The sequence below is a fragment of the Antechinus flavipes genome, chromosome 3, assembly GCF_016432865.1.
Source record: "Antechinus flavipes isolate AdamAnt ecotype Samford, QLD, Australia chromosome 3, AdamAnt_v2, whole genome shotgun sequence".
In the NCBI taxonomy this organism is placed as follows: domain Eukaryota; kingdom Metazoa; phylum Chordata; class Mammalia; order Dasyuromorphia; family Dasyuridae; genus Antechinus; species Antechinus flavipes.
This window is the reverse complement of record NC_067400.1, coordinates 241,406,005-241,433,396: the sequence shown is the minus strand read 5'-3', so window position 1 is coordinate 241,433,396 and position 27,392 is coordinate 241,406,005. Positions and strand designations below refer to the sequence as shown.

Here is a 27,392-nt window from a genome sequence, read left to right as displayed (position 1 = left end):
AAAGAATCAGACTTTGAAATAGTGTACAATTAGCCTGTGAAGGAAATAAAAAATGCAGGCGACAAAAATAGAAGGACTGGGAATTCTATGTAATGGTTCATAGTCATCTCTCAAGAGCTCTTTTGCTGGATGTAGTTGGTTCAGTTCATTATTGCTCTACTGGAACTGATTTGGTTTATCTCATTGTTGAAGAGGGCCATGTCCATCGAGAATTGATCATCATATAGTATTGTTGTTGAAATATATAATGATCTCCTGGTCCTGCTCATTTCACTCAGCATCAGTTCAGGCCTTTCTGAAATCATCCTGCTGGTCATTTCTTACAGAACAATAATATTCCATAATATTCATAAACCACAATTTATTCAGCCATTCTCCAATTGATGAGCACCAATCCTAAATTTCTAAATGTCTACAGCTTATCTTGACTTGTATATCACACTGACTACAACCCTCCATTCATTCCCTTCAGTATACTTTAGATGCAAATTGAACTATTTTTAAAAATTTCCTTATTCTTTTTGTTCCTCTCCTATTGCCATGTTTACTTTGTCCCCCATGCTTTGGACGAACTTTCCTTACATTTCCAACTGTCACAAACCTACTCTTCAAGGTCCATATAAGGTGCATCTTCCTTTGACTAGGCCATCCACAATTAGAAATGGCTTTTGTCTTCTCAAAGCTTTCATGCCAATATTTGGTTTCTCTAATACATTCATATTTTGATTTTGTTATAATCACATTTATGTTCTATTGGAATAATGTTGCATTAATTATATTTTACTTATTTCCTGTATTCAGGTCATTAAAAAAGGCTTGCAGTTTTCAAAAGGCAATCCAGGCCAATCGCCTCTTGTTCAACTCTGGGCCTAACTCACTCCATCTGCCCTGTGGGTCCATGTATACATATTAATGGACAACTTTTACTAGAGTATCTACCCAATCCACCTAAGGCAACAAGACGTTTGTTATCCTCTGTGGTCTTTCCTCTGTGGATGAATGGGCTAAATTCCTTTGAGTACTAATATTTTTCCCAGGAGGTTATGAAACATTCCAAGATTTAATTCTGTCAGCTCAGTATCTACAAACAAGATCAATCATCTGAATGACCTAATGACATTCAGAGAATCTGTCTTCAACTTTGTGGCACATTCTCTAAGTAATGGCCATCTTCCAATACAATGCTGAATGCCTTTGGTAAGAACACATCTCCCTGTTTTATAGCTCCTCTGGTTATGAATATTTGAACAATGAATAGGATTATTTGGAAACCAATGTTTTTGATGTATGGATAGAAGAAAGAAATTGTAAAAAAGCCTTTATAGTATTTTGATTCATAAAACCATATCTTTTTTTAATTAATGAAAAGAATACTAGTATCTTAATACTCTCAACAATTTCAGTTAATTCCGAATATCACTTGTGAAAGCCTGCTTTTTCCCTTTTCCTTTTTTTTTCCCCCTAAGGCAATTGGGGTTAAGTGATTTGCCCAGGGTCACACAGCTAGGAAATGTTATGTGTCTGAATCAGATTTGAACTCGGGTCCTATGACTTCAGAGCTGGTGCTTTATCCAGTGTGCCACCTAGCTGTCCTTCCCTTTTTTTTCCTTATCCAGAATTGTTCCTGATTTATATATTAGTGATTTACATAAGGATATTTATATTGATTGGGAGAGCAACTATAAAGGTTGGGAGGCACTGAAATTCTCTGAATTGACTTTTTTTGGGGGGGTGGGGGAGAAGAAAAGGGATCTCAATAAGATCAAGACCTGAGATGTTTTTCATGCTTTTAGCATCTTTGCTTCTTAGAAATCACTTGTATATGAATGTCTCAATGGTCTCATAATATTATTACCATTATTTTCTCTCTCTTATATACTCCTGATCCAATCCAGCTGTTTTTCACATCTTTTTATTTTCTTTAATGTGATTCCAACCTTGTACATAAACATTTAGGATGTTAGGATCCTACTGTAGAGATTCTGTGATTCTTAATGGAGGAAAATTTAAAAGAGTATTTAAATTTCCTTCTAGTTTCCTTTTTGTTGTCCCTTCATTTTAATTTTTAAATACTTTTTTGGGATGACTACACATTTGACTATTTTGCTAGGGTTTTTTTTTTTTTTTAAAACTGATTTTTACTGTTTCTATCTGCTCATTATCATCCATCATTCTTCAGAAGAATTTAGAAATGAGTTTATATTCTAACCTGGTGTTGCCTTTGGTAGCCATCTCTTACCATTTGTCAACAAAGTCAGGTGTTTTCTAGGATGCTTTCTGGGCACTTTTGGTCTCCTTGTGGCAACTGATTTATGTTGGTCAAATTTCTGTACAAAATTGTTACAGTTAGTGTTGTTATCATGTCTGCTATGTCTTACTTTTGATTGTTCATTACTTTTTAAAAATAGTTTGTTGCTAATATGTTCAAATTATATGCTACATATTTTTCTTGCTGCTACTCTTTCTTCCTTTTACTCATCTAATCTAGCTCTGATAAATTAATGGTCTGACTAATGTAAACTGCTGATTGGGATAATTCTGACATCAATAAATCTTTATCTGTTTGCAAAAATATAACTATTTTATTCTTTAAGTTATAATAATAACTGTCAAGCACCTAGCAGTTTTTTTTTTCTTTAATAAAAGTACTTATGATATAAAGGCATGAAGTTTCCATGTAATCTGGCTTCTTATTCCTTCTTTCTAAACCATACAACATCATGATTACCTTCCATCTTCACTTTTTCTCACCACCTTTTCAATGAATTCACTTAGTATGAACTTATTAATCATTAACAGACCTGAACATTTACATATGCAAAGGACAGAAAAAGAGGATTACATGGAATTATGAATCTTAGTTTTTTTGAAGTATAAACATAGTATTATCTGTACTACCCAGTTTAAGTGTCCTCTATATATTTTAAAAATATTTCATTAATGCTCTTTTGGATTTTTTTGGATAGTGACTATCACTAACATTCAAACTTGCTAACCTCTATTCAAATTAAATAAAAGTTCTTGTAGTCAAATGGAATAAATTAGCATCACACTGGTCATGTTTTAATATGTATTACTTATTCTGAACTTATAATCTATATTTCCTATCACCAAGATGTAAAAAGCAACTTTCGTCAGAAGCCTTCTAGGATCATGATTGATCAACCCATTCTTTGGAGTTTTCAAATCCTTTGTTGCTAATACTGTTCTGGTTCTACTCACTTTGTTCTATGTTATTTCATAAACTTTTCCTAGTTTCTCTGAATTTATCTCTTTTATAATTTCTTATGACTTAATTATATTCCATCACATTCATATATCATAAATTGTTCAGCCATTCCCCAACTGATAGATATCTACTTTGTTTCCAGTTTTTTCATACAAGAAAATGTGTTGTTATAAATATTGTTTTATATACATGAGCCATTTCCCATAAAATTATCTTTGACCTGTTTAGAGCATATACCAATAATGCCAATTTGGGTGAAAGGTTAGTCAACTTTGAGGTTATAGGCCTGAAATGCTTTTCAGCATATTTAGATCATAACCCCCAACAGTAAAATAGTGTCTCTCTCACAACTCCTATCAATAATTATTTTCTCTTTTTGTTGCCTTTGCTACTATGAAGGGCATGAAGTATAACTTTGAAGTAGGACTAACTCATTTTTTTAAATTACTGATTTGAAGCATTTTTAATATGTTATTTATTGATGGCTTGCATGTTTTCTTTTGAAAACTGCCTATTCATATCCTTTAATCACTTATCTACTGTGAAATGGCTCGCATTCCTTATAAATTTGACTTCTACTTATATTTAATGCAAAAAAAATTTTTAATTGACTATTTTTCTTTCTAATTGCATTGACATTTTTTATGCAAAACCTTTTCAATTTTATATAATCACTATTGAGCATTTAAAACCCATTCTGTATTCACAGTTGTAAAAGGCATCTGTTTCCCTTTTTTTCTAATTTTTAAAAGATATAACTTATTCATTTAATGTTTATTGTGGCATATGGTATGAGATCAAACAAACATTTTTCAAGGAATCAGTATATGTCAGGTACTATGTAAGGTACAAAGGATACAACTAAAGCAAAAGAAATAATCCCTGCTCACAAAGAGTTTATCTTTAACAGGAAACATGAGGAGACATATAAGTACATACAGAATAACTATAAAGGGAATAAATATAAAATAGTTAACAACTACCTAGTTTTAGAGGGAGGGAATTAGAAGTTTATGGGATTTTGGTATAGGTCCAATTTCTCTCAAAGAATTGAACAAATATTCCTTAAGTGCTTCTCTTCAAAAGAAGTCCTTAATCTAGTGATATATCTTAGATTATTCAAAGACTATTCAGTCTTCACTTAAAACTATACTTATCTTCAGTTGCTTCAGGATCTTGTTTACTTAATTTATTCTGCTGAACATATTTTTAAATTTTTTAACCAATAATAACTTGTTAAATGATTTACTCTTTTATTTTGGTATTTGTTATTTCTTGGCTCATTTTCTACCCACTTTTTCATTATTTCCTGTAAGATAATTCATCTTTTTATTCATTCAGATGAATTATTATTTTGCAGTTCTATAAAGTAAACTTTTTGTTTTACTTATGGTTTATGACATAGTACTGATTTTGTAAATTGAATTTGTTACTTATTTTTTATTATTTTGACAAATAGGATAGCTAGGCAAATAAGAGTGTCAAGCCTGAAGGCAGGAAAACTCATTTTCTAGAATTTACCTGGTTTCAGATACTTGCTATCTCTATAACACTGGGCTATTAATTTAATTTTTCTCAGTTTCTTCAACTATAAAATGAATTGGAGAAGAAAATAGCAAACCACTCCAGTATTTTTGCCAAGATAACCAACCCCAAAATAATGTTAGAAAGAGTCGGAAACAACTAAAAAATGATTAAACAACAAATAACAAATCATACACATGTCTTATCTGTCCAAATATTTATGTATGTCTTTACTTCTGAAAAGAATGTTTTATAGCCACAATCACATGAATCCCATAGTTGTCTTGGTACTGAATTGACAGATATAGTATGCACATTAAATAATTATTTTGAATGTAATTTCTTTAATCTCTCCCTGTTCGGTTTTGTTGGTAATATACAAAAAGGCAGATGGTTTGAGTATATTTTATATCCTGCTTCTTTACTGAGCTTTTCCTTTTAATATTTTATTTGACTCTTTAGGATCCTTTAGGTAAACCATCATGCAAAAAGCAAGAATTTTAGGGGGAGCTAGGTGGTCCAGTGGATAGAGCATCAGCCCTGAAGTCAGGAGGACCTGAGTTCAAATTTGATCTCAGACACTTAACATTTCCTAGCTGTGTGATCCTGGACAAGTCACTCAACTCAATTTCCTCAGCCAAAAAAAAAAAAAAAAAAAAAAAAGAGAGAGAGAGAGAGATAGAGAGAATTTTGTTACTTCTTTGTTTATTCTCACATTTTTTCTATTATTGTTCAAATTAAATGTTAATTTACTGCTGATCTTACTGATAATGCCAGCTCTTGATTTTAAGTAGATATTATTTATCATATAAAATGATTCAAATATTCCTGTATTTTCTAGTATTTTGGTTTAAAAAACACATAACAGAAAAGAATATGGAGTTCTGTTAAAAGCTTTTGCTGAATCTGTTGATATAATAATATAATCCCGATCATTTTTTATATTTAAAATTCTTCTAATACTAACCAACCCTATTAAGTATCATTCCAATCTGATTACTGTCTTAATCTTTTTAATATGTTGATATAGTTTCTTTGCTAATGTGTTATTTATGATTTTGCATCAGTTTTCCTTCTTTTGTCACTTCCTGGCTTAACTATCAAAAACATAATTATTTAATATAGCAATAATAGAACTAGAATAGAAATAGAATGGAAAGAATTAGGTCACATCACGTTTGCTTTTTTGCAAACAACTTATGTAACACTGAAATAATTTTTAAAAAAATATTTGATAGAAATCTACTTATAAATCCATCTGATCCTGTTTGTTTTTTACTCCTTTTTTTGATGACTTATTAAATTCCTTTTCTGTGACTGGATTATCTAAATTCTATTTCTTATTCCACTATTTTCTGAAAAGTCGTCAATTTGTTGACTTAGCAGCTCTGTAGTCACATAATTAGTCAAAACAATTTCTAATCATCCTATTTCTTCATCAATTGCAAATTCTTCCCTCCCCCCTGCCCAAGGCAATTGGTGTTAAATGACTTGCCCAGGATCACACAGCTAGGAAGTGCCAAGTGTCTGAGATCAGATTTGAACTCAGGTCCTCTTGACTTCAGGGCTGGTACTCTATCCACTGTACCACCTAGCTGCTTCAAATTCTTTTTTTAATATAGAAATTGGGTTTTTATCTTTTTTTTTTTGAGGAATATTAATTAAAAGTTTGTCTTTTATTAGCTTTTTTTAAACTAGCTTCTTTTATTTGTACATGTGAATGTGTTTTCTATTTTTCTTTTTTCTTTTTTGTTTTTTGTTTTTAGTTATACATATCTAATGAAAGAAATCTGTTCTTTGTTGATAAAAGTATTCACTCTTAATATTTAAGTTTGAATTCTTTTCCATAAATGCCCCTAATAGATTATATATTTTATTGCATGGGTTAATAATGGATATGATGAAGATTCTTCCTTACATTCATGAATTTTAATGCTTTTTATGGTTTATTTTTGTAAAGATGCCACGTACATGTAAGAAATATGTATACTTATTTTGATTCCTATCCAATAACTTTCAGAAATATATCTAATACAGTGGTTCTCAAACTTTTGTTTTCAGTATCTTTATCCTATTAAAAATTATTGAGGATATCTCCAAAGCATTTTTGTTTATCTGGATTATAGTTATAGACATTTACCATATTGGAAATAAAAACTATTTTTGAATTTGTAGACCCTCTAAAAGGATTTCAGAGATCCCCAGGATTCTCTAGACCATACTTTGAGAACCACTGACTAATACTTGTAAAATTTTATTCAAATTTTAACTATCCTTGGTGTCTAGTCTCCCTTTCACATCTAAACTCCTTGGGAATGTCAGCTACAATCAGGACTTCTGCTTCCTTTCCTCTAGCTTCTCTTAACTCTGTTCAGTATATTTAAAATTACTGGGATGGGGAGAATATGATGGGATGAGCATATGCTAACCAGTGAGGTTAGCGTCTTGAGATAACGCTGGTTCCTTTTTCAACATTCTGACACCATTACTGCAGAAGCAGAAGTACAAGGGCCATTTTGTACATTTATTTTTATTTTATTTTAATTTTTTCAATAGTAGTTACTTGTTTGATAGCTTATTTCCTCCTACTTGGTTAAATGTAGTAATTCTAGAACAAATAAATACTGATGGACATTAGCCTTGCCTATACTGGGTTTAGAGGTATATCTATTTACTAAATTAAGACCAACCCAGATATTTCTTTCTATTTTCCTGCTTCCCTATAGGGGCTCTGGCCCCTATGGTTACTTTAATAACTATAAGCTGACCCCTAGGGAAGAACTGATATATTAGAACATTTACTTTATCAACTTCTGATGATATTTACCATGTCATGAGTATTAAGAAAATATAGCTAATTTCCTAGAGAAGGTGTCCAAATGGCTATCATATCCAAAGAAAGTTGTAGGCATGCAGATTACTTGGATTAATGAGCCTAAATTTTAAACTGTCAGAAATCTAATTTAGTAAAATTTTGTGGTATGGCATAAATTTAACTTGGGAAGGTAAAAAAATAACTTTTGTTTTACATTTGAAAAATTTCTATTTCTAGTCAATAATTCACATTACTTGATTAGCCATCTACAATAATTCTATAAAAAGAAAGGTTTGCATTGGAATTTGGATTATTAGTAAATACAAAACATGATAGGGCAGATTTTACTTTCCAAATAAGACCAAAGATGTGTCATTAAGGACTAAGACAAATTATTTTTAAAAGGCCTACCTAAAGAATGGGTGCAGGAGGTGGACAGAAATGTTTAACTGAGTTTCATTGTGGAATCTTGAGTTTTTGTTGCACACTGTTATTAATTAGTTCATGTCTTTAGAGGAATGATCTGTCTTCTCTAAGCCTGTTTTTTCATTTGCATAATAAGAAAGTTGGATTTAAGGGGTCTTTTCCAGTTCTTTGACTTGTTGAAACTTGTTAAAAATTGTTGTTTGCTAAAATATTTTTCAGTGTAATTCTAAACAAAGAAAAACTGTTGCAATTAGAGGATCCAATATTTTAATTTAGATAAATAGGTCACTAAAAACAATTGCCTCATGAATGAGGCAATTACTCTCATAGGAGGAAACAACATAGCCAACAATATATAAGCAGTTATTTTCTCCTAAGTATTGATATGATTAACAAAGTTGTTAATTAGCTAAGATTTCAGAGTAATGAAATGATTAATTAAATAAATTAAATGATTAATTAATTAAACATCTCTTCGGTTATACATGTACAATCACATTAAATATATTTCCACATCACTCACGTTTATACTATCATCTTACTCTTGCCATGCCCCCTTTGATCTGGTGACATTGGTCTGCTTCCTGTTTCTTAAAGAAGACACTCCACTTAACCTTTGGGCATTTTCTCTGGCTGTCCCCAATTTAGAATGTACTTCCCCCTCACCTCTGCCTCCCCACTAACTTCCCAGCCCAAATCCCATCTTCTATGAGAAGTCATTCTCATTTCCTTTAACTCTAGTTCCTTCTTTTAACAGCTTTCTATTAATCCTACATATATGCATCCAGAAAAAGAATTAATGAGACTAAATATAAATCAACACATGTTATGTTCACTTTTTTTTGTTCGTTTTTTAATATCTCCCGTGGTTTTTTCCTTTTGTTCTGCTCTGAGTTTTCTCTCCCAACATAATTCATAAAGCAATGTATGTTTAAAAAAAAAAAGAAAAAAATTCTGTAAGGAGCTTTTGCATATTTGTTTCAATTTTGTCTCCTGTGAGCCACTAAAGAGCAGATATAATAGCTTTTGCTTTTGTTCATATCCCTGGTGCTTAACACATTGACTAACATAATAGATGCTTAACTTATGGCTTATAAAATATTGTTTATTGACATATATTATTTACTGACTTCATGATTTTAACCCTGGGAGGTCATTTGACCTCAAAATTGTATGTACAAAAGTTTACCGATAAATAATTTCTTCAATGGGAGGGCTTTTCACCAATAAAATTATAGGTTCATTCCAAAATAAAAGAATAATGAATATGAATGATTCAGGGAAAAATAGAAAGACTTGTCTGAACTACTGAGGTATGAAGATTCAAAAGAATAACCCACACTTTATGGTAAGGTAACTGCCAGCAACACTAAAAGATAATAAAACAGATCAAATATAATTAGATTGGTTCCAAATAATTAAAGTTTAAGTACATTTTTCATTTTTGTCTACCTTTTTGAAATAATTACAAAAAGGGAAAGTTATATATTTGACGGACTGAATCACTATATTAATTTTTGCTTTTTTTTTTTTAAATAAAAAGATATCGTGGATGGTGGGTTGTTTTTGGTGAAGTGATTTAAGTGTTCAACAAAATATTACGAAAAGGATATATTATTATAAATTCCTGTTAAATGAATGCTAAAAACAATGATTTCGCTATTAGTTCAGTATAATAAAGATAAGTAAAATGGATTTTGCTTTTATGATCTATATCTTTAGGCAATTATTTTAAAAGTTAACATGTATAGAATTAAAGGTATAAAATAGTTTTAGTCAAGAATTTTGGTCAATTAAATATCTCTAGTATGGACTTGTTTTGTTACATGTGTTTTTCATAATGTTCAGCATAGAAAACAAGTGTGTAAGAGTTTTACATTACTTTCTGTCACTGTATTATTTGTCTTGCCATGCACTGAGATGGAAGGAACTTCAAGAATTCCTATAGTCCATTCATCTGGCCATTAGCTGAGCAACAATTAGGTTTTCTAGATGAAAAGGCAGAAAATAAGTTGGTCACCTTCTAGCTGCTCACTGACCTGTATGTCTTTTGTAGTGCTTCAACATATTGACCTTTTGGGCAAATTTCCTATGGCACTCCTTGCATTCGTATTCCTTGATACCTTTATGAAGTTTCATATGGTGACGAAGAGCATGTTTGGTTTTCATGCCTATGAGGAAAAAAGAAGTAGAGAAGCATATAATGTTGAAGTCCTGGCCCTTGGAACTATACATGGAGGACTGGTAGCAAGAATGAATTCTTTTATCAGCCACCACTCAAACAAGTCACATCTAACTTCTCAGAGTACCTAGTCTGTGATATAATTCAGATTTATCAAATGTTGTACCGAGCTTAGAACTGACAACATAAGTACAAAGTTATCAACTTTGTGTCATCAAAGACCTACATTTTAACACAGGGGTTATATGTTTAAATTATTTGGCATTAGGTTAAACATTAATAAAAATAGCTTTAAAAGTTCTGAATAATTTCATTTGTATTTTCAAGAAAACAAAGTGTAATATTAATTTTAAAAGGAAGTAGCATTAAAAAGCAATGAGGTTATTTAATTCAAGAAAATTCCATTATGCATATTTTAATACTAAACTTTAAATCTACCTTTTAAAATTATTTTAAGCTTACAGAGATGATCAGGTAGATTTTAAATAATTTGAATTAACAAAAGTCTGAATTGTAGACTAGTTTAAAAGAAAGAAATATCATATCACTACTTCTGGCATTTGTGGACTATAGATAAACCAAATCAGTATCCACAAGGAAAGGACAAGCCTACAGACTGCTGCCCTAAGGAGTACTAGTCTCTGCTTATTAGTTGAAGAACACTGCCTTTGAGTAATAGCTTTCCTTTTTTTCAAAGGAGTTAGCATAATCATTGCATATTAAAAGCCATCATTATCATAGAGTGCTCCTAACATGGCTTAAAGAATCATTTGGCTCTTTTTTCCCCCAAGTAGATAAATATTTGTCCTTCTACTTATTACACTAATAATTGCATGGCATGGTACTCTCAGTTCCTTATCTGATCAACCTTTCTCAATACTGGTGAAAAGATTAACTTTAGCCTAGCATTTGTAAGAATTATGAAACTAAAGTGGTAGAGTTTGAATTCATATGAATTGAGTATATTTCTTTACTAAGAATGAATATAAGTCAAGGTTTTATTTTAGGGACCATTTTAGTGACTTTTAGGCTGAGCTGTGGCACTTTCTACCTAGCAAAGGGAACAAAAATCTCTGAAGCAATTTCTAACTATTATTAGGAGGAAAAAATAGAGAAGTGGAAACGAAAGAGGTGTTTTCCCAAAATAAGAAGTCCTTGAATCTCAGCTATATGTATTTCTACTTAACAAAGGAAATATTTTTTTCTTGGTTTCTTGGTCTATGTCCAAGTGCCATAAATTGCATTTTGGCTAGCTATGGAGAAGGAGAATTCTGCAACTCTTTAACAGTTGCTTCCAGTCAAGATCAAAGTTAAATGACTTTAACTAGGTTGAAAGGGAGACAGTGAAAAAAGTACTTTGCCACATCTTCACTACATTAGCACCATGGTTTACTTCCTATATGCATTGTAAGTGAATTACATTAAACAGAATAACATACCTACCTTTTCCACATTCTGCACATAAGTATTCCCTGATGTTATCATGTACTCTCATGTGTTCTTTAAGCATATCTTTTCTGGCAAAGGATTTACCACATTGCTCACATGCATGACTTTTTACACCTTTAAAAAATTAAATCAAATTTAAATTAAAAAAATCAAAATTCAAACTAATGAGCAAGCCACAAAACTAGGTAATGAGATAAGACATGTTTAAAATATCTATTCAGGTTTGAAAGCTGAATCAATTAAATACAAATTTTTTAGTGTACCACTTTATTTACAATCATGATTTTAGTCTTCTGATAAACCAACTTGCCTTATAAAACATCAATTTTCTGAGGAAAACGGTTACTCTTTCTGACTCTTAGCTTGTTTTGGTTCTGGTTATTTTAAGATAAAATTATGAGATGAGTTGGAAGGTTGTGATATTTGTCATTGAAGATTGTGAACCTTGACCCTACACAAATTCAGCAATGTTTGATTTGTGTTAAGTAGATTTTATTAAAGGTAACCAAGTTACAGGGCTTTAGTTGAATCTAGATGACTATCACTTCTATTGTACTGGTTAGTGTAAGTATTGTGAAAATAGATTTTGTACAAATGGGGGAGCTAGTGATGATAGATCCTGAATAATCTGAACCTGTTCATTTTTAAACAATACATAGTTTTACACTGAGGATAACTCTAGAAATGTTTTAAATTTTTAAAAAATTGTACATTTTAGGAAAGGGAAAAATAATGAGAAATAATGTGCTTGAGAAACTGTAGGAGCTTTTAAGCAATTAAGCTAAATCAAAGAGATGGCCAGAGAAAAACTAGAATTAGTAAAAGAAAAAAATAGTTTTAACTATTCTTTTCATGGTTAAATGCTAGCACACTTCTCCCCCTCCACCTCACCCACTGTTCTATATATATAATTAATTAGCCCTTGGAAAAGATGGAGTATTGAATAAGAATGAATATGAGTTTATGATAATTTTACCAATCATACATAAGTTCAAGATGTGTTGGCCTACCCTGACAAAGAATAACTGTAATAATTCGTAAAATATTTCTGAGAGCATAAATCCTAGATCTGATAACTTCCCTCATGAGATAAACATTATTAGTAATGACAGAGATACTCAATTTAAAATACAAAATATTAAGGAAATCTCTAAGGTAGTACTGATCTAACATTTCTATTGTCCTGAGACTAAGCATTCATTTTGAGAATGAGAAAATGAAATTTAAATGTGTGTCAAAAGAATTTTAAATGTAGCATGGACTGGACCAATCTCTAATTTGTGAGTAGCTGGTGAGCAAAGGGAGTTCTGTTGCCTTATGAGGACAAGAACACTGTATTTATACTTTTTCCTGCCCTGATAGCTTTACAGACAGTTGTGATGAAAAGAACTGCTTGTCTCGGTGGGTAACTAGCCTGGGTCTCTCAAAAAGGCCAGTGGTGATCATAGAAGATACCTTCAATATCCTGCATCCATATCCTAATCCTTAAGAATGTCATTAGTGGATTCTGCTAGGCAAAGACTAGCAATAATTTGTCCCTAAGAAATTATGTGCATCTTCTTGTCTTTGAGACTTATGGAACTGTTCGTCTTTGATTTTCAAAATAATGGATTTATACTCTGAAAGCAGAAAAAAGAGGGAGGGATAATATAGAATTTCATTTTGCTGTGCTTTGGGGAAGCCTGACACTGCTTGAAAGATCTACCAGTTTTAGAAACTTCCCATTAAAAACCTTGATCCATTGCTAAAACAATGGAAAATCACTTGCTTAAACTGCTATAACCAATTATATGTTAATATTTTACTTTTCTCAGAATATTACAAAAAATTCTACTTGGTCACCAAGCTAATTGGCTCTCTTAAATTTCCTAAGAGTTGTTCCCACCTCACCCTGCTAACTTTGTACTTCCCTCATTTGAGTTTGTTTCCACAAGATTATAAAAATCATTTGTCTTGCCCAGACACACAGCAGAGCTTCTTGGTGACACTAAGACACTGTGTCTGTGTTTGAGTGTCTCTCCCATTGCAAATGCAATTAATAAAGAGTAATGTCTTGGCCACAAATGCTGGGTTAATTCTTCAACATCTAGAAAAAAACAGCACAGGGTTTTAAGCTAAGGAATTCAGTTTTCAGAACTTTAATCCTACTCACTACAGGAAAGTATTTTAGAGAGGTATCATCGAGATTTGCCTCTAACACTTAATTAGCTTTGTAAAGGCAGCCAAATCACTTAATCTGCCAGTCTCAGCTTCCTCTTCTGCAAAATGGGAATAAGAATATTTACATTGCCCACTTCAAAGGGGTGATCTTAGGAATTTTGCAAACCTTAAAATGCTATTTAAAGGTATCATGAGTTTTCCTTATAGCTTTCAGTGGGTTAAAAATCAATTTTACAAATAGAATTATAATAATCCTGTTAAGGAACATGTTAATACTAGAAATAAGCAGCCTAAAGCTATAAGAACAAATATACTACCTGTGTGTATGAGCTTATGTCGTTCCAGATTTCCTATGCTATTAAAGATCCTTCCACAAATTTCACATGGATGAATGTATCTGAAATAAGAGGAAAAACCTATTGGACAGTGAGCTCACATATAGCCATTATTTTAGTAATTTACAATAAAACTGAAATTTTATTAATTGAAGACAATATAAACAAGATATTAAATAGATTTTTCAAACTTCAAATAAGCACAAATATATAGCAAACATGTTCACATTTAAACTTTATCTGTTTCTGACGTGCTTTAAGAAGTATAATTTTCTGCATAACAGTGGAGATGACAATAAGGATATAAATCATGTCATACTGTTATATATCTGAATCCTTTATTTATATTATAAAATGAATAAATGTGTGCATTAGTCACGAATATTTTGAGAAAAATGTTGAGTTCCTGCAAATTACTAAATAAAATATTTATTAATATGGAAATACAGTCATTCCTCTCAACTACAATTCCAACAAAACTATAGATCAACCATCAGGAGGCAACATTTTGTTACAAAAGTCCTTACTTCTGTACATTGGGGTCAGGCAGATTCTCCCGGTGGATAACCATATGTGCATGGTAAGTTGCTTTAAGTGCAAATCGTCTGTTACAGATACTACAGCCATAGCCTTTCTCTTTGTGAACCTCCATGATGTGCTTGAGGTATTCTTTCCCTCTGCCAAATGTTAGCTGTGAAATGAACCAATAATAAATGAAGAGGAAAATAAAAGAAAAGGTAGGAAAAACTTTTGATGTCCTATACCCTAAGGTACAGAAAATGGACACTTTTTGTTAAAGAAGTGTTAAATTGCAGATCCAGGCATGTTTAAAAACAATTTCTCTTATATAGGTCAAATGGTTCCAGCCTACAAGATGACTCCCAAGAGACATACTATACTGCATCTTTCAATTGCAACGTGGCTCAAATTTTAACATGCATTTATATATATGTTCTCTAATTTAGATATATGCCATATTTATACTTAGGTACAGCCAGTACATTTCCTGGTCATCTCATTATCATGGTACCCACAAATCAGCCCATCAAATTCACCTCTCTCCCATCACTGGAGGCTTAGACACTTCACCTGAGAAGGGGGGCTTTGATAAGGAGTATTTGCCTTAACTTTTATAAAACTAGGTTATCAAAGTATTTCCCAAATCCCTGTGTCCCTTTACCCCCCACCCCAAACCTTCCTTTTTTATGTTGTCTTTCACTACTTCCACATGCTTCTTGAAGATAGTCAAGTCAATGCTAACAATGTACCAGACATTTTACCAAGAGCTGGGAATAAAAATAGAAGCAAAAAAACAGAGATTATCCCTCAAGATAATTATCTTCTAATGGGGGAAGACAACACATAAAAGGAAACTGAAAAGTAAAGAGGTGGATAGGAGGGGGATGGAGAAAGGAGTCAGGAGCAGAATCTAGAAAAGACTGAATATGGCTTTCTAGGGCATTTTCCTTAAAATGGAGGTTCTGGGAGGAAGTGACAAGTGAAATGAAAGAGCCATAGAGTCAAAATAGTCTATCAAGATAAGAATCTTTCTGGGGAAAAGTGCTCTTCCATGGTAAGAACACTGAAGGGTCATGGTAGAGAAATAAGTCTAGAAGTGAAGCCTAGAAAAGAATGAAGGAATGAACACAATTGGCCTGGACACTTTCTTAAAATGGAGGTTTGGGGAAGAACTAATTAAGTAAAGGAAGGGGTTGGAGGGGCAAAGTGAACTTTCAGGGTGAGAAGGCTGTAAGGCAGAGTGATTTTCCAAGGTAAGAAGGCTTTTGGGTCCTCTTAGAGGAAAAAGTCTGAATACTCAACAGAACCCAGGGAGAAATGACAGACTGCTAGTGAATAGCATCCTGCTTGGCATATAATAAGTGCTGAATAAATGCTTACTTTGTTCAAATATTTGTCCATTTATCTACTAATATGTTTATCTATTCTTTATCATTATGTCTTCAGATGAAAAATGAACAAAAGCCAGAGTGAAAAACAGCAGGTTGGATTGTAAAGTTCTTTGAAGAATCCTAAACTTCCCATGAAAGCAAAGGCCCATCTGCTCAATACTAACACTTAACCAGTGTTGCTCTATGGTAGGAAGATATGGAGAGCTATAAATTAGCATCACTACACAGAGAGTACAAGTAAGATATATAAAGAATATGAAAAAGCTGCATCAAGAAACTTTAGAAGAAGAGGAATAAAAGATGTCATTAAGGCACTAAATGACAGGAAAAACTTTTGGGGAAACATGAAGAAAAGTCATAAGAGTTGGGCAGGTATAATGAGTTGCCATCTATGTCACTGGAATGACCTCTTGAATTGATAAGATCAAAAGTTCATTTCAGTATTTTAACAAAGTTGTCTCCAAAAAAAGTTATGTGTCAAATTTGCCATATCAAGGATCTAGCTAATGAGAAAAAAATTTTTGTGTATATTAGTTTGTGAGAAAATTAGATCTTTCATGTTTTATTACCACCAAAATATCAGATAATCAATCTATTCTGATCATCTTTGGCATTTGAATGAAAAGTTTCCATTCAAGGTAAATACAAGGGTGAGTTTAATTAAAAATTCTATGTTACCTGGCACCGTTTGCAACTATACTTGTGAGGCTCTGAGTCTGCACTTTCATCAGAGTTGTCATTTTCTTCTGATGAAATACCAATTTTACCAATGAATTCTTCCCTCTGGTGGTCATCCATTAATGCAATGTCCTGGAAAAGAAAGACACAGTTTATTGTTGCCAATAGCAAGAAGGGAAGTTTTCAAAATCTTTAGTCCTCATGCAGGTGGCACTACTTCTTCACATGCCAAAAGGGCCATGGATAGATTTCATGGTGTTCTACAAATTTCTATCAAAAAAGTTTACATCTTTATTTTCAATAATTGCTAAGTTAAATTTGGCAATTTCTTTATAAATTCAGTAATTCAGTTGTAAATTCAGGCCTTAAGAGAGTTCTAAAGAGGTCTGTGATTTCAAAAGATTAAGAATCCCTGGACTAGATGATCTTGGAGGGCCTTCTTCCTCTATAGTCTAAGTATCACATTACCTTTTTGAAAATTTTTTCCGGGGGCAGGTAGTGGTGCAATGGATAGAGTACCAGCCCTGAAGTCAGGAGGACCTGAGTTCAAATCTGGCCGCAGACACTTCACACTTTCTAGCTGTGTGACCTTGGGCAAGTCATTTAACCCCAATTGCCTCAGCCAAAAAAAAATTTTTTTTATACTGGAAAACTAGAGTCTTTATCTTGTGCTTAAAAATAAAAGTTCTGTCAACTACCCCATAAAATTTTAGTAGCCTAGAATTGAGAACTGAGGATAGAGAAAGTAATTAGGCCAAGTTCATTGTAGTCACTATAAAAGGAAATTATTAATTCAGGAAATGGAATAGTCTTTCATGCACTGTCTTTGAACTCATCTTTTTTTTTTCTCTTTAAAAGTAATTGGGGCTATGTGACTTGCCTAGGTTCATACAGATAGTAAGTGTCTGAGGTTGGATTTAACTCCAGAGTCAATACTGTAGCTGCTCTGCTAAACTTTTCTGAAATTTTTAAGGATTAGTGCTCACTGAATGAACAAAATTCTATTACCTTATGTTTACCTGATGTTCTTGATTCTTCTCAGTTTTTATTATAGTCTTAAGTTTTTCTGACTACAGCATAATCCAGTTTTCTACAAAATTCAATCTAAGAAGCATGGGAAGTTAATAAGTACAGAATTCTAATGAGAAGGGGGAAAGGAAGCTAATTAGAGAAAACAATATGGATAAACAAAGCTATAATTTTTTTTTTTATGTTAACTCATATGTATAGAAGATAGAAGCAAGAACAGATAAATAAGTACAACTGGTAGCATGATACCCTAAGAAAAGTAAAATGCAGTGCTAATGCTCAGAATGAACTATATCTCTGGATTAATGTCAGGAATAATTTCGAAAGTTAAGATTTTTTTTTTAAGAAAACAAAAAAAAGGATAACATCATTTAGAATAGATAGCAAAGATGAGAAGACAAACTACTCGATTCTTATTAAGATGAGAAGACAGAACTACTCAATTCTTATTTTGTTTCTGTCTTTTCTGAAAAGGGACTAATTTGGCCATTGAGCTGCATCTCAAAATTTGGACAATAGATAACCATTTATCCCCAAGGATTTTCCTGTGAGAATAATTATATTATGACCTTTTGAGTGATTATAGATCTCATTTAAGAAGTTCTATAGTCTTTTATAGTTTGACGCAATGAGAACAACTGTTATGCACAAAAAGAAGTATCTAGAAGGCCCCACCATCTATATGGAATCTCTTTGATTTGGATAACCTTCAGGACAGTTGGAAATAATTTTTCAATGATACAATTAGATGAACAACCCAAAGAGCTGGTCGTCAACTCATACAGACTATGCATGGACGATGAAATAGTCCAAGAACTAAAAATCACTTTTAGGAAATTGTGTAGCATTTCGTTTTGTTTTTTTCCTAAATGAAGTCTTTCTTGCCCAACTACTAGTAGTTTCCTTCCCAGATTTATAATCAATTACTTTGTGTTTATTTTATATATATTTCACTGTTGTCATAGATATAATTACTGTTGTCTCAACCAGTAGAATATAAGTAGGCTCTTTGTGAGTAGGAATTGATTCATTCTTATTTTTATCTCCAACACTTAGCACATTGTCTGAATAGGTGCTTATTAAGTGCTTGTTAATGATTGATTACTTTTAATTCCCAACTAATCCCTGGGGGTGGGGGGAAGGGGAGAGACTTTCATTTTAAAACCAGTATCCTTCTGGTGAAGCTATATGGCTACAAATAAAAGCCTACAATGATTTTCTAAAAAATTTAAACTCAGAGGGCAAGAGAGTGATAGATAATGGGTATAAATTACTATAAATAAGCAATACAGAACTATGAAGGAGATTCTAACAGGGAGCTAGATAATCAGGAAATCAGGAAAGATGTACTATAGCCAAATTAAGGGATAATTAAAGGTGGCTTGTATACTTCGTTGTAACCCATGCAAGAGCTGGGAATAAAAATAGATCAAATTATCAAGAAATTTAGAAAAAAGCCCTAGGGATATGGCTATATATTTTGTGGATAACTTGTGGAGGAAATTTCATGGATACAATATTAGAAAATATACTAATATTGATGAGCAGAGAAGAAATTGCTAATCAACAAATATCCCCCAAACCCCCAGGCAGCTGGGGTTAAGTGACTTGCCAGGATCACACAGCTAGGAAGTGTTAAGTGTCTGAAGCCAGAGTTGAACTCAGGTCCTCTTAACTTTCAGGACTGGTATTCTATCCACCACTTAGCTGCCCCTAATCAACAAATATTTAATGAGAATATACTATATGTCAGACATTTTACTGGTGTTTGGGATTCAAATACAAGAAATGTAAGCAATTTAGAAATTCACATACATATATACAGAATACATAGAAAAAGAATGAATACACATAAATAAGCTAAATACAGGATAGTTTGAGCAATTTAATTTGAAATGTCCAATAAACAATCCAAATAGAGGATTGAAGCCCAGGGAAAAGATGAACTTGATTATGTATCTGGAAGTCATTGACATAAAGATGATCAAGCCCAAGAAAATTGAAGCAGACAGAGAGACACAGAGACAGAGACAGAAGAAGGGGGAGCTTAGGATAGAACCTTAAGGAATGTCTCCATTTCAGGATGTGACACCTATAGGAAACTGAGAAGGGCATGATTATACAAGTAAGAGAATCAAGAGAAGCAGGGTCATGAAAACCCAAGGAGAAGAGACCATCCAGGAAAAGTGATCAACAGGATCACATGAGATGATGCTCAAACAAAGACCCTTAGGTTTGACAATTTAGAGATAATTGATAACTTTGGAGACACCAATTTCAGTCAAGTGAAAGCCAAATTTCAAAGAATTAAAAAGTGAGAGAGCAGGAAACAAAAGCAGTGATTGATAGCTTTTCTTAGAAGCTCAGATGAAAAAAAGGAAGAGAAAGAAATGATAAACTGAAGAAATGGTAAGATCTCTCTGTTATTCAACCATATTGTCTTATAAAAAGATTTTGTTAGTGGGTTTTTTTTCTATTTTTGAAAGTTATTTTTGGACTATCTATTAATTGATCATTTTTGTCTGGTTCAGTTTTTTTTTCACTATTGGACTAAGTTCTCTATATCTTTGGGCAGTTTTGGTATTCATAATTTTGTAAAAACCCAATTTCCTTTGAATTCTTTATTTTGTTGTAATATAATTGCAACAATTTCTAATAATTTTTTTTTACTTCCTGTTTCTTGTAGATTTAATTTGTTTATTTTTAAAATTTTCGTAGATTTTCTCTTCTCTTGATCTACTTGTCTAATAGTTCATTAGTTTTCTTAGAGTTTTAAAAAACAAACCAGTTCTTTCTCACTCTTCCCTCTGCATTTTGAAGTATTCTGCTGTAGAATAAAACCTTCCCTGTCACATAAAATACCAGAAAAATGGAAACATTCTAGTCTACTTCTTTCCTTGGGTCCTTATTAAGTCACTACATACAACTCTATTTTGCCCTCAATCAAGAGATAATTTTCAGTATTATACTATCTACTGATGTATTCATGAGGTGAGACTGGCTTCCTAAATTAATTCAATTCTTCTACCTACTTTACTCCAGAGTTGCCCAATTATAATGTTTAATTCTTAGATTCTTTAGTTTAATCATGACTTCTTTACCTTTATACCAGCTCTTAAAAAGAAGAGTTGAAATCTGGCCTCAGATACTTAACACTTCCTAGATGTGTGACCCTGGGCAAGTCACTTAACCCCAATTGCCTCAGTAAAAAACAAACAAATAAAAACAAATAAGATTTGAAGAAAATCAAACAATGAATAGAAATACTAATTCATCAGTATCACAACAAATTTCATTTCTCAGTTTCTCATTAATAATTTAAAATATTTATTGTATTGTTCCATTTTCTCATATATGCTAAGTATGTATATGTATATACATATCTACTTGTATTTATATATAATATTTATCGTTTACATGTAAAAAAAAAATTAACAATTTTTTTTTATTGTTTCTGGGACTTGCCCAGGGTCACACACCTAGTAAATGTCACAGGTCTTCTTGACTCTAGGGACAAAGCTTTATCCATTGCACCACCTATTTGTCCCAACATTCATTTCTAAAAATTTTGGGTTCCAAATCTCCCTCCATCTTGAAATTTCCCACTCCTTAAAAGTGCAACCAATTTGATATTGATGACAAATGCAATGTCATGCAAAACATATCTCTACATTGCAAAGGAAAATACAAACAAAATAAAACTACAGATAAAAAATGTGTTTAAAGTATGCTTCATTTTTCATTCAAAGTTTTTAGTTCTCTCTGGAAGTGGAAAATGTTTTCCATTCTGGGTCCTTTGGTACTGTTTTGGATCATTGGTTGATCACAGTAGCTAATTCTTTCACATTTGATTATCATACAATATGGCTGTTACTATGTATAATATTCTGGTTCTGCTCTCTTAAAATTTCCCTCAGTTATTTGGTTTCCTCAGGTTTTCTAAAACTATCCTACTGATCATATTTTATAGCACAATAGTGTTCCATCACAATCATATGCCATAACTTGTTTAGCCATTCCCCAATTAATGGGTATCCCCTAGATTTCTAATTCTTTGATGCCACAAAAAGACCTGCTATAAATATTTATGTATATGTTAAGTCCTATTCCCTTTTCTTTGATCTTTTTGGGATAGACACCTAGCAGTATTATTGCTGGATCAAAGGGTAAACCGTTTTATTACCTTTGGGTGTAGCTCCAAATTGTTCACCAGAATGGTTGGACTACTTCACAACTTCACCACTTCACCACTAGTGCATTAGTATCCCAATTTTTCCACATCCCCTCCAGCATTAGTCATTTTTCTTTTCTGTCAAGCTAGCCAATCTGACTGGTATGAGGTGGTATTTCAGAGTTGTTTTAATGTGTATTAACCTAATCAGTAGTGAAACTCAATGTGGTTATTCTTTGTGACATGCAGCTTGGGCTTTGAAGCTGGAGGATAGGAATTAGAAGCTGCAAGCTTATCGTTATCTGGAAAGCCTCAAGGTTGGTAAACAAAGCTGGATACTAAGAACTGATCTAGATCTCCATCATTATCTTCAAAGTGTAGCTTTCATCTTCTCATTGTTTTCTTTTAGGGAGTTGGGGGGGGGTAGGGCAACAGTTTGGCTTCAGTCAGTTCATTTGCCTTTTTTTTTTTTTTTTTTTTTTGATTGTCATTTGCTTTTGCCAGTGCTTTTAAAAAGGATTTTTCTTCTTATTCTTTACATCATGGCTTTGTCAACGCTAGCTAAAGAAAGGATCTCCCACATTCCAATTTCTTTTTTATACAATATGAAAACAATAGCATCATTCGTAATCTGGGAATTTGTGGTTAATATTATTTATTGGAGCGTAGAAAAAAGCTTCAAATAGAAATGGATAACAGTTGACTTTTATATAATTTTCTATGCAGAAGATGTCAGTGTTCCTAAGCTGGGCCTCTCAGACTAGCACACTTCGTTTGCTGCCAGCTGCATTCCCATATTTGCAGAGGTAACATCCTTGGCAGCTGCCCTCAAGCCCAATTAATTTTTAATTTCAAGTTCCATAGCCATTTATTGAATGTAATTTTTATTTTATTTTGGTCTTAAAAGAATGTATTTGACATTTCTCCATAATTGTAAGGTTTTTATGCTATTGGATTTTCTGAAGGTGGCAAGGGTGTAGAGTAGAGAAATAGGTATATTTCTTTCTATTCCCATTCACTTTTTTCCAGAGATCTGTCATATCTCACTTTTCTAAAATTCAATAGTCTATGTGAATATTTGAGGTGGACTTACTTAATCTATAAATCTCATGTTTCTTTCAAATTACTTCAATTCTGCTTTCCTCATAGACCACAATGCTTTCGTTGATGCAACTACACCATGCTGGGCAGTCCTTTGCAGTGTACCATATGTCACAATCAATTCCAAACTTCTTTCTTATTTATTTAATTGTAAAAATTATCTACTTCTGAGAAGGAAAAAGTAAAAGTTGCTCACTAGTATGGATTTATTGTCTACTTCCTTTTGTACTTCATTTATCTTTTCCTTTAAAAATTTTAATGTTATGTCATTTGCTGCATATATGTTTAGTACTGATATTACTTTATTGTCTATGTTGCATTTTTGGAAGATGTAGTTTTCCCTGATTATCCCTTTTAATTAGGTCTATGATTGCTTTTGCTTGGCCAAAATCACGATTTTTACCCCTGATGAAAGCATAACAAGATTCTGCTCCAGTTCCTCATTTCAAAATGTATGTGTCTCTTGTTTCAAGTGTGTTTTTTTGGTAAAGAACATGTTGGATGCTGCTTTCTTATCCATTCTTCTATCTGCTTCTGTTTAATGGATGAGTTCATTCTACTCATGTTCACAGCTATGATTACTAACTGTGCATTCACTTCCCTCCCTCCTATTTTCTTCTGTTTATCCTTCTCTCTTTTTATCCTGTCTCTTGTCTAAAGTCAGTAAACAATTAACTTCTTTTATCCATCCTTCCTTTTATCACCATTCTCCTTTTTCTCTACTGCCTTTTCTCTCTTACTTCTCTGTTTGGACAAGATAGATTTCTATTACATGTGTGTTTGTGTGTGTGTGTGTGTGTGTGTGTGTGTGTGTGTGTAAAGAGATAGACAAATATATCTGTATGTATGTGCATATTTCTCTTATTGAACCAATTTAGATGTGAGTGAGGTTCAAGTGTTGCCTGCCCCCTCTGGCCCCATCATTTCCCCCATACTGTAAAAAGCTCTACTTTGTGCACTTCTTATGTGAGATAACATTCCCCATTCTTCCTCTCTGTTCCCCCTTACTTCTCACCTATCCATTTTTTTTAACATCCCAACATAATCAATTCATATTCATGTGCTCTCTATCTAGACTTCTAATTGCAGTAAGAATAATAAAATTATCAGTTGGTTGTTGTCATTTGTTTTAAAGAGAACCAAAATGAAATCACCACATTAAAATCAAATTATAGTGTGCCATCTGTGGCTGATCAGACCAATGCAAACTCAGAAGGTTCTACCACAGGTCAGGCACAAATACTCCAAGTGAATATTTGGGGTAGGAGTCTCTAAATTTGCACATCTCATGTTTCTTTTGAGTTACTTCAATTCTGCTTTCCTGATAGACCACAATGCTTTCTTTGATACAGCTACACTATCCTGGGCAGTACTTTGCCAGCATACCATATGTCAGAATCAATTCCAAAGTTCTTCAGAGAGACTCTTAAGGGTATCCTTTATCACTTCTTCAGATCACCATGTCAGCACATGCTAGTGTGAGCTCTCTGCAAAATTCTTCTTCGGCAAGCATACATGTGGCATTTGAACAACATGGCCAGCCCATCAGAGTTGCAATCTCTGCAGTAGTGTAAATGCTTGGCAGTTTAGTGCAAAAGTTCTCAGAAATTAGATATATCATCTTTCCATATAGGAATATAAATCTCTTAACTTTATTAAATCCTTTGATTATTCTTCCATATTTTTATATTTTCATATTTTTCTTAATCTCCTATTTGAAAGTCAAAATTTCTATTCATGTTTGGTCTTTTCATTAAAAATGTTGGAAAGCCCTCTGTTTCATTAAATATCCATTTTCCCCCTGAAGGATTACACTCAGTTTTGTTCAGTAGGTATTTCTTGGTTGTAATCCTAGGTCCTTTGCCTTTCAGTAAAAACTATGCTAAGCCTTCTCTATTCCTTTAATGTGGAAGTTGCTAAATCTTGCGTGAAGCTGATGTAGTTCTATGGTATCTGGTCTCTTTTAGGGTTTTTTTGGTTAATAAAACTTTTTATTTTCAAAACTAATGCAAACAAGATTAAAAGGGAAGCAACAAACTGGGAAAACATCTTCACAGTTAAAGGTTCTGATAAAGGCCTCATTTCCAAAATATATAGAGAACTGACTCAAATTTATAAGAAATCAAGCCATTCTCCAATTGATAAATGGTCAAAGGATATGAACAGACAATTTTCAGAGGATGAAATTGAAACGATTACCACTCATATGAAAGAGTGTTCCAAATCATTATTGATCAGAGAAATGCAAATTAAGACAACTCTGAGATACCACTACACACCTGTCAGATTGGCTAAGATGACAGGAAAAAATAATGATGAATGTTGGAGGGGATGCGGGAAAACTGGGACACTAATGCATTGTTGGTGGAGCTGTGAACGAATCCAACCATTCTGGAGAGCAATCTGGAATTATGTCCCAAAAATTATCAAATTGTGCATACCCTTTGATCCAGCAGTGTTTCTATTGGGCTTATATCCCAAAGAAATACTAAAGAAGGGAAAGGGCCCTGTATGTGCCAAAATGTTTGTAGCAGCCCTATTTGTAGTGGCTAGAAACTGGAAAATGAATGGATGCCCATCAATTGGAGAATGGCTAGGTAAGTTGTGGTACATGAATGTTATGGAATATTATTGTTCTGTAAGAAATGACCAGCAGGATGAATACAGAGAGGACTGGCGAGACTTATATGAACTGATGCTAAGTGAAATGAGCAGAACCAGGAGATCATTATACACTTCGACAACGATATTGTATGAGGACATATTTTGATGGAAGTGGATTTCTTTGACAAAGAGACCTGAGTTTCAATTGATAAACGATGGACAAAAGCAGCTACACCCAAAGAAAGAACACTGGGAAACGAATGTGAACTATCTGCATTTTTGTTTTTCTTCCCGGGTTATTTATACCTTCTGAATCCAATTCTCCCTATGCAACAAGAGAACTGTTCGGTTCTGCAAACATATATTGTATCTAGGATATACTGCAACATATCCAACATATAAAGGACTGCTTGCCATCTAGGGGAGGGGGTGGAGGGAGGGAGGGAAAAAAAATCGGAACAGAAACGAGTGTCAATATAAAGTAATTATTAAATAAAAATTTAAAAAAAAAACTTTTTATTTTCAAAATATATGCATGGATAATTTTTCAACATTGACCCTTGCAAAACCTTGTGTTTCAAATTCCTCCCTTCTTCCCCTCCCAACTCTCCTATATTTCTACAATTATCGTGCAGCTCAAAAAAGACCAGATCAGGAAAAAAATAAGAAAGAAAACAAAATTCAAACAAACAACAAAAAGATGAAAATGCTATGTGTGATCCGCACTCAGTTCCCACAGTCTTCTCTCTGGGTGTAGACAGCTCTCTTCATCATAAGATCATTGGAATCAGCCTGAATCATCTCATTGTTGAAAAGAACCACGTCCATCAGAAATGTTCATTGTATAATCTTGTTGCTGTGTACAATGTTCTCTTGGTTCTTCTCTTAGCATCAGTTTATGTAAGTCTCTCCAGGTCTCTACGAAATTATCCTCTTGATCATTTCTTATAGAACAATAATATTCCATTACATTCACATAAATGATCTCTTTTTGGCTACTTGAATTTTATTTTTGACTTCCGAGTTCTGGAATGGGCTAGGATATCCCTGAGAGGTTTTATTTTGGGATCTTTTTCAGGTGGTGATCAGAGGATTCTTTCAATTTCCATTTTACCCTTTGCGTATTTCTTTGATAATTACTTGAAATAAATTGGGATGGAAAATGTCATCCATATCCAAAGAGAGAATATGAAGATTGAATATGGTTTGAAGCATAGTATTTTCACCTTTTTTTGTTTTGATCTGTTTGCTTTTTTCATGGTTTTCCCCCCCTTTTGGTTTAATTTTTCTTATACAACGTGACAAATATGGGAATTGGTTTAGAGGTATCCTATATCTTTAACCTATACTGGATTTTTTTCTGTCTTGGTGGAGAGGAAGGGAAAAAAATTTGGAACATGAAATCTTACAGAAATAAATGTTCAAAACTAACTTTACATGTATTTAGAGAAATATAATATTATTGAGGAAAAAAAGAAATATAATGTCTAGGTTCTTTCTTTAATAATGGTTTTCCAGCACTCCAATAATTCTTAAATCACTTCTTGATCTAATTTCCAGGTCAGTTATTTTTTCTTCTGAGGAGATAATTCACATCTTCTTCTAAATCTCCATTCTTTTAATTTTTTTTAAAATTTCATTTATTTAATTTGTTTGTTTTGCTGAGGCAATTGGGGTTAAGTGACTTTCCCAGGGTCAGACAGCTAGGAAATGTTAAGTGTCTGAAACTAAATTTGAACTCAGGTCCTCCTATATTATTGTTCTGTAAGGAATGACCAG

At 32.8% G+C, this 27,392-nt stretch overlaps 1 protein-coding gene across 2 annotated transcripts in view; it reads right to left on the bottom strand.

The window, feature by feature from the left end:
* PRDM15 (PR/SET domain 15) overlaps positions 1-27,392 on the bottom strand; it is a 139,291-nt gene that overhangs the window by 17,749 nt on the left and 94,150 nt on the right. For both annotated transcript variants that reach the window (XM_051984763.1, XM_051984762.1), the window contains 5 exons: positions 16,709-16,840; positions 14,648-14,811; positions 14,103-14,182; positions 11,620-11,739; positions 10,034-10,165 (listed from right to left, as the gene is read on the bottom strand). In XM_051984763.1, the coding sequence (XP_051840723.1) occupies positions 10,034-10,165; positions 11,620-11,739; positions 14,103-14,182; positions 14,648-14,811; positions 16,709-16,840 (628 nt within the window). The remainder of the gene's footprint in view (positions 1-10,033; positions 10,166-11,619; positions 11,740-14,102; positions 14,183-14,647; positions 14,812-16,708; positions 16,841-27,392) is intronic.